The following is an 8,305-nucleotide window of genomic DNA, read 5'->3' as shown; positions in this document are numbered from 1 at the left end:
ATAGACCGGCGGGTGGCGATCAGGAACACCTGGGGGAAGGAGGTCTCCATCAGTGGCAAGCACATCAGGCTGGTATTTCTTCTAGGGCGCTCGGAGGCCAAAATCCGGGTACAGCCCCTGCACCAGCTGCTGGTTTATGAAAGCCAGGAGTTTGATGACCTCTTGCAGTGGGATTTTGTTGACAACTTCTTCAACTTGACCCTCAAGGAGCTGCATTTCCTCCGCTGGTTCATGGAGGACTGCCTGCATGCCAGGTTTGTGCTGAAGGGCGATGATGATGTCTTTGTCAACACTTACAACATTGTTGAGTTCCTCCAGGACCTGGATGCTGAGCAGGATCTCTTTGTTGGGGATGTGATCACCAACGCCCGGCCCATCAGGAACACCAAGGTTAAATACTTTATCCCAGAATCCATGTACAGAGCCCCCTTCTATCCCCTCTATGCGGGTGGAGGGGGCTATGTGATGTCTAGAGAGACAGTGCGCCGCCTCCAGAGCACCGCAGAGGGCATGGACCTCTTCCCAATAGATGATGTCTTTGTGGGAATGTGTCTGGCAAAGATGGCAGTGACCCCAAAGAACCACGCTGGCTTTAAGACTTTCGGGATCCAGAGACCTTTCAATCCTTTTGATCCCTGCTTGTACAAAGAGCTGATGATTGTGCACAGACTAAACCCAACGGACATGTGGATCATGTGGACGCTGGTAAAGGATGACAGCATTAGGTGTGCGGTGTCAGTAACGCACAACTACAGAAGGGGTTGGAAAAGAAGCTACTGATGAGCGCAGCGGGATTGTGACTGGTGACAAATACAGGGTATTTGGACTAAAAATCAGGTTATGGTAGAAACGTGTCCTCTACTAACAGACTGTACTTGAGCCGGTCTTTTGCAGTAAATCTTTTTCTGTCGGTGGGTTACTGAAGCAGTTGGATTGTCATGGGGTGGGGATGGGCCCGGTAGCTTGGTGAGACATGCCACGGGGGACTCGGCTCGGTTCCTCCCAGCTAGACTGGAGCCAGGCAAGTCACAGCTGCCACAGGGATGTGAGTGAGGTGCCACCTGCTATGGAGGCTCAGCAATGCCGAGGCTGGTGTCTGACCACCAGCCAAATTCAGTCCTTGTAGGAAAGCTAATGATGACTAATGAGTGACAGAGCACTTGAAATTACTTGAAGGGGTGGAAGAAAGGCCAGTGTGTGCTGCTGGGCCCACTGCAGCGCAACTCCGCTGTCCTAGGCCAGCAATCCTTCAGGTCCTACTGGACAGCAGGAGAAAGGGAGTGGAGTGGGGGAAAAAAAAGCCTAAAAATATATTGCCTTAATACAGCGCAATGATCCAAGGGACTGGGCTCTGACTTGAGCTCTTGGGATTTTACAGAAGTTTATTACAGGTTTACTTGCACTGGAAGCTTTTGCACAAACACTTTCTGATTGGGTTTGAGAGGAGCAATACCTCTTGAATAATCACGGTGGTAGTTATAGTGGCTGTAGCTTTTCATGTTGTGTGGGAGTTGTTTGGGGTTTTTTTGTTGTTGTTGTAATGTTGGGTATAAATAAAATACAGTTTTGAAAAGTGTTTTCACAGGAGTATTCTTGGGTCTCCTGAAAGCTAAGAGACCTAAAAGCCAGAGAAAGCTGAGACCTGGTGCTGGGCATTTGCACTAAGGAGTCATTGATATTAGAGAGGATAAGGTTATGTGGAAATGGGTACTTGTCACTTTCTTTGCTGTGAGCCGCTGCCATTCTCTGCCCCTGTCCAGACAAGATGTATTGATGCAGAAGTGATTAATCTATGAATGCACTGGAGTCACTAATTTGAGGAAAGATGAAATGTGAAACTAAGATTTGGTGATACTTTTATGAAGCTTATCAGCTTCAGGGTGTTTTGCTGCTAGATCAGAAACTGCTGTGCTGTGCATGAGCAGGAAGCAGCCTGGAAGCTTTCGAAAAAGGTAGAGGGTAGAGAGGAAGTGTGTGATTACAGAAATCAGAGCAATTTGTGTTGTGCTGTTGTCATTGCTGTCTAGTGCCAGCTGCCCAGCATTCACTGCCCACCAGATGTGAGCTGGAGCTTGTAGAAGTGCCCGGGAAGTGCTTCCAGGAGGTCCTTGCTTGTACTCCTTAGGCAAAGACCGAGGGCATCCCGAGACCAGACGTGTGCCAAGCTCCCTGGGGAGGCTGACTGCCCTGCCTTCCAGCGGGGTGCTGCAGCGCTGTACGCCCTCAGGCTGAGGGACTCCTGGCAGCACCGCTGGTCCTTGTTCGATCCCTTGCTGCCTTGGTTTTCTAAAGCACTGGGTGTAGTTCTAGCTTAGCCCTACAGCGTGACCCAGACTCTTGCGGTGGGAGTTGCTACTCTCACACGAGCTGTTTCTGTGCCAGATGCGAGTAGGTGTTTGTCTGAAAAAATTGCTCTTCCAAGGGATGAGCCTGCCTGTGTGTCCATCCTCAATGTGGTCTTGTACAAGCTGCTACTGTGTCTTCTCACTGCAGCCCTAACAGGGATTAATTCGCTGTATTAGCTGTACCTGAGAAATTGTCTACACGTAGTTTCAGATTATGTGGGCTTTGTAAACAAGGCTGAGTATCAGCAGCAAAACCTAATTTCTGGGCACTGCTGCTGCTTCTAGAGAAGAGACTGGACGGAGCGGGTACCGTGGTACCTTGTGAACTGCTGTGGCAGCATTTTTCTGATCCACTAGATGATTCCAAATGCAAACTCAGTAACATAATGTAGAGCACGATGTCGTGTCTGTTGTGGGCTTAGGTGTATGGCCTAACCCCCGATAGGCAACTTTCACTTCCTAATAAAGGTGTGGGGCTCTTTTCCACCCTGTTTTGGAGGCGATACGGAGCCACTCGTGTTCTTCGCTTCCATTTTGACTTGATTGAACTGACTAGTTGGTTCCTGTCATGTCTGAAGGTTAGATGTGTGTCGGTACAGCCTGTGTCTTGGAAAGTAAGAGCAGGGCGTACAGTGAAACAAGAAGTGGCGCAAGAAGGGGGCTGGGAGCAGGCTCTGCAAGGGGAAGAATGGGCTGCTTTGCAGACTCCTGTAGCAGTGCTCATCTGTCTTAAGCTGTATATATCTCTGCCATGCAAGCATCTGAGTAAGAGTTATTGTGGCATCTTGAAAGGAACAGAACCTGTATGTGTATTTTGGTCAGTGGCTTGGGAGTAGTTCTTGAACTGCAGCATGTAACAAATTGGAGCAGTTGTGGTTAGAGGCTGACCTGAAATTGCATTTGGCTCTTGAGGGTGTGGTTGTGCCACTGCCGCAAAGAATCCTCTCGTGATAGTGGGGTTTTTCCTAATGCTCCAGCCCAAAACTGTGTTTGGGTCCTCCTGACTACTGGCGCAGCAGATGCTGGCATCTTCCTGTGAGCTTTAATTCGGGACTGCTCCATCCTCCTTGGATACAGCAGCACCCGGTGAGGAGCAGGAGCAAGGAAAGGTGGTTTGTTGATTTCTTTACTATTTAATCTATAAATATACAGTGCTGTGCAGCTGAGATTGCATGTGCTCAAAAGGCAGGCAAAATGAGACACACATAGAAAGGCTTATGCTATAGCTGAAAAAATTCCTAGTCAAGCACAACTCAACTTAGTAACAGCAACCTTGACACAGCTGTAGTGCATCAGATGCTAATTTGTGGTGAAAAACCTATGATTAATGTATGTTTTCTTACAAAACCTGATGAATGGGCATTAACTGACTAAAATCAGCAGTGATAAAGTTCTAGTGGATGCTATCCTACAAAGCAATCCTAGCTTAACTTTACATTGTCTATGTGGTTAATATTGCAAATTTCACATTAAGCTGTCAAGTTAGAAAATCAACACAGTGAAAGATACCTGTGGTTTTGAAGCCTGCAGTGAAACATTAAGCTTACAAAAAGAGAGAATTAAGATTATTTTTCTGAAACCTGTGCTGGAAAGCATTCAAATATGTAAAACTTGCTTTTGCTCACTGCTATGTAAAGAAGTACGCAGCAGTTGCCACAACAACTTTGTTTATAACCACAGTATCTTGAAAATCAAATCTCCCTTTGCTTCCTGGGGAAAGCAGATGTGTTACAAGTGGTGACTCTTGGGTGAAAGAGGTTGCTGTACTGAACTGCAAAACTTCACTAAGAAGAGCCTGGGTAACTCCACAGAAAGTTTTCAGCTCTACAGCAGATGTGTCCCCTGATTGCAATTAAGTGTAATTTGATGCAGCTGTCACTCAGCTGGGTTACAAACTTTTAAGTTCAAATAGAAAACAGTGCTTAATCTCTTACCCAAATGGGCACACTCACAATGCATGCTTTTGCACAGTTTAATAAAGACATCATTTACTTCACAGGTTAAAAATAATGACTTTTAAATACACTTCTTTGGTGATACCTAGTTAGCCTCTAAGTTAAGAGAGCTCTCACAAACGTATCAAACAAGTGGTAGGCCTCTCCCAGCAGAGAGACAATTAACAACAAGCTATCCTTGATAGCAGTTTTCACATTTGCATAGTTAAACATTTAAATAATTGAATCCGTAAGTATTACAAACATGGTAAGTTACAAACAAGATCAAGGCCTTTCAGATACTTGGAATTGACTTGATTTTGTACAGTAATCCTGTTTGGGGAAAAAATGGAATCATAGGCTTATTTCAGCAGTTTCCCAGTATGCCACACTTAAAAGTTTGGGACCCTTCAATTTGTGATTGACTCTTACGTATACTGCGGTGACATTGAAGTTCTTTTCAGTCCTCCCGAAGGTAAGGGTCCTCACCCGCCTCTGTACTTCCTAAAATACCCTGTGGCAATGAAGATTCCTCTCCTTGAGCTTTTATGAGCTCTTCTGTTTGAGCTTCAGCTAACTTGGTCTCTGCTTTCTGGGACAGCTGTCGCACTTCTTGCACCTGTGATTTCACTAGCTGAATGTGGCTGCGGGCTGTCACTGAGGCTTGGTCTGCACCTGAAAAGTAATTTAAATACATTGGGTTAGAGGAGCACTTGGCAAACCTTCAATTAAGAAAGTGACTGTCTATAATTATCATCTGCTTTGCTCAGTGTTTCGGTGGCTCTTGGGCTATATTAATGCTAATGCATTTACTGTTCATTTACCTTAAACAACAATATGTCTACTTTGAGACTTTTTTTTTTTTTGCCCCCTTGAATTCTTCCCACCCGAGTGGGTCACAGCCAGCGTCTGATCAGAGCAATCAGCTTGTGCCAGTGGGTTTGAGAACTAAGCCCAGCCCAGTCATCGTGTGCCAGGAACTTTCAGTCCTTGTCCTGTCCTGGCACCTACCAGCAGCGGGAACGTCTGTGGCACTGCTGAACTTAGAATCCCTTCTCCTCCCATACTCCTCCCGCTCCTACATACTCTGTGTCTTTTTCAGGCGCTTACAGAGTTAGGGTGTCCCTATATATTCATCGCTTTCCTCCCCTTCTCCACTCCAATAACTTTGCCGATTTACCGTAAGTCATCCCATAACTCAATCTCAGAGCTATCAAGTCTCTACACTTTTTGTGGAAGTGTGTATACAGGGAGAAAAGACCAAAATTAGTGTCTTTCCTGAGTGAAAGGCAAATGTTCTCACTCTTTAATAAAAGTGAATCCAGCTAGAAAGACCTGCCGGACCCCCTAGGTAGCCTTAGTTCTGTGGCTCCCAGAACTGTGTTTGAACACTGCATTTAAAAATGACTAAACACTTCCCTCAAACATTTTTTGGCATGGTTGGTCATGATCTAAACCGTATGTGAAGCTTCCAGGCCTAGTTCTCAGAACGATTCTACTAGACCTGTAGCCAATAAAACAAAGTAAGTTCTCAGCATCTCTAAAAACCAGGCAGTAGTTGTAAATTGGTATGTTAACTGAATGTATATTCAGGGTCTCTCTCAACTCCATTCTCATTCAATAAATACTGCCCAAATGCTAGGGGAAAGAAATTCTCAGTATTTCTGCTTGTGCTTACCTGATTGATACGCAGCTTCTGCTGCCATTTCTGAAAGACGTAATGCTGTTTTTTTTTCCTGCTGTTTTGTTGTCATCTAGGAGTAAAACAAAGTATTACTTAACTAGACGTAACAGTACCGAATGCTCTTCCAAACAGTGCCTTTGTGAAAAGGTGAGCAAGCGAGACAAGGACTTTCTGAGCAGAGTTTTAAGAGGCAGATTGCTGACTGAAGGGAGATGATTGCTTACATCAACTCTGGCTCCTATTACCACCTGCCAGACTGCATCCACCTCTTCTGAGTTCATTTTCCCAAGAAGATTTGCGTATTGCTTGTAGAGAGACACCAGCGTATAAACTGCCTGCAAAGGAATCATTTCACACAATTATGTGACAATCTGTACATCTCTGATGTTGTCTCAGTGTTAACCGGTGTTAATTAGCAAAATTGCTGAATGGCTCCAAAGGTGCTTTGTTCTCAAGTTCACTGCAATTTTGGAGGCACTGACAGCATGTGCTGTCTGCCTACAGTAGTGCTGTGGGTAGCATCTCTTTATATACTTGCCATACTAATAAGGAAGTAAACTGGAATGCAAACTCTTTACTCAAATCAGCACTTACTTATAAAATTAAAACTGTATCTTGTTGTTTCAGACTTAAATATGGCTCACTCCATTCTTCCGAGGAAACTCAAATTCATGGCCTTAGAAACAGGCACAGAAGGTAAATAAAATACCTATGAATACAGGGTGGCATATCCTACTTACTTAGTACGCAGGTATCCCATAACTGTTACGAGTTTCTTTAGCCCCTGAGACATGGATCATTTCAGCTTAAGTTCAAGCTCAAAGCAACAGTCTAACAAAGCTAAAAGTAACTTCTGCGTTTGGTGTAGTAGAAGAGTGAGCCCTACCCCACTGTTTCCTAGGGACCTGACATCTTCAAACCCTGACACCTCTTTTATTAAAATTCATAAAAAACTAAAGTCTGTTTTAAGTATGGTTTGACAGGTGTAGTTAGTGCCAAATAATTTATTATTTCCAGTACTGACTTGTTAGCAAAGTGTGTGATCTCTCAGCTTACCTTTGTATACTCTGTCAGTGCTTCAATCAATGCGTATGTTGTCTGAGAGAGGAGTGTAGAGGTACTGTCTGTTACCAAGGAAACTGCTCTTTTAATCAAGGCATCGTTACTGAGAGAAACTGAGTTCTGTTTCTGAAAGACAAGACATTTGCATGATCTTTACACTGACTTTCATATGGATGTTATTAGTAACAAATAACGGTAAGGAAAAGCACCACTGTTGGTTACAAGGTTGGACAGCCTAATTCTCACTGCTGTTTTGCTATTGTAAAACAAGGTAACTGTTTTTGCGAGGTGTTATTGAAGGTAGACATTGTCTTTCTCATTTCTCTTCCTTAACAACTACATGGCTTAAACACCTGTGATCCCCATGAAGGAATACAATTCTGAGGGTAAGTACTCGTTTGTAAAATGCTAAGCAAGTGGTTTTGAATATGAAACTGTTTCTAACGAGCGGGTGCTGTATGTATCTCACTCCTGATACGTTACCTCCACGACTGGGACTGCACACAAGGCCGCTCCCAGCCCCACGCCCACCATTTGGTGCCATCTTCCGTTCACGCCGGAGAGGCAGCGTCTCCTAATATTGGCCAGAACAGGGAAGCTTTGTCTGGAAATGCAAGAAACAAAGTTAAGCGCAAGAAATAACCAGTGTGTGGTGGGAAATAGGTATCAAAGAGGAAAAGAACACCTAGAAGCTGTTCTAGATGACCTAGTCTCTACCAAGCTTCTGTAATGCAGCTGCATAATAGTGAATGAGTAAGTTTTTTTAAAATTCTGTTATATTACTTAATTATAAGTGCAAGAAAAGAAGACAAGCACAGTAACTAGTGAATTATTAATCCTTTGAGAGAGGAAATGGATCTTATCTGGTACCAACACACTGCTAATATTCAGTAACATTAAAAACAAATTAAAAAGCATGCTTAAAAGTGGTATATGGTACATGCAGGTAAGCAATATGACTGGTAATAGTTTGCTGCAATCCAGTGACACTTAAGGCCTCCTGTAGTCACTTCTATTTACATCCAATGTTGTGTAAGTGTCCGTGGGGTCAGGGCCTATCACTGAAACACTCGAGCAAAAAACCAGCAGCACTCAGTCATGAGAATTTTTTTTGTTGTACAGCAATTTGCTGAAAATAACTGGTCAGTTTTCTTTCTTTTACGCTGTGTACTCTTAAACTACAGCCCATCAGTGGCAAGCGCTGTATGGGTCAGCAGCTACTGCTTGTGCTGTGGCATCTGGAGACAGATGAGGTGCGTTATGGCCATTTCTGTGGCACA

At 44.2% G+C, this 8,305-nt stretch overlaps 2 protein-coding genes across 2 annotated transcripts in view; one reads left to right on the top strand and one right to left on the bottom strand.

The window, feature by feature from the left end:
- B3GNT4 (UDP-GlcNAc:betaGal beta-1,3-N-acetylglucosaminyltransferase 4) overlaps positions 1 to 780 on the top strand; it is a 1,156-nt gene extending 376 nt beyond the window's left edge. The window contains exon 2 of the mRNA XM_009587778.1: positions 1 to 780. Within this exon, the coding sequence (XP_009586073.1) occupies positions 1 to 780 (780 nt within the window).
- Positions 781 to 4,450: 3,670 nt separating this feature from the next.
- DIABLO (diablo, IAP-binding mitochondrial protein) lies at positions 4,451 to 7,629 on the bottom strand (the record flags this gene model as incomplete). Its single annotated transcript, XM_009587769.1, has 5 exons — positions 4,451 to 4,954; positions 5,958 to 6,033; positions 6,188 to 6,298; positions 7,020 to 7,151; positions 7,509 to 7,629. Coding segments are annotated over 5 exons (655 nt in total), but the record flags the coding sequence as incomplete, so codon positions are not given.
- Between the last annotated feature and the right edge of the window lie 676 nt (positions 7,630 to 8,305).

Source organism: Fulmarus glacialis, unplaced genomic scaffold (assembly GCF_000690835.1).
Source record: "Fulmarus glacialis isolate BGI_N327 unplaced genomic scaffold, ASM69083v1 scaffold35720, whole genome shotgun sequence".
Taxonomy (NCBI): domain Eukaryota; kingdom Metazoa; phylum Chordata; class Aves; order Procellariiformes; family Procellariidae; genus Fulmarus; species Fulmarus glacialis.
This window is presented reverse-complemented; position numbering and strand designations above follow the sequence as displayed.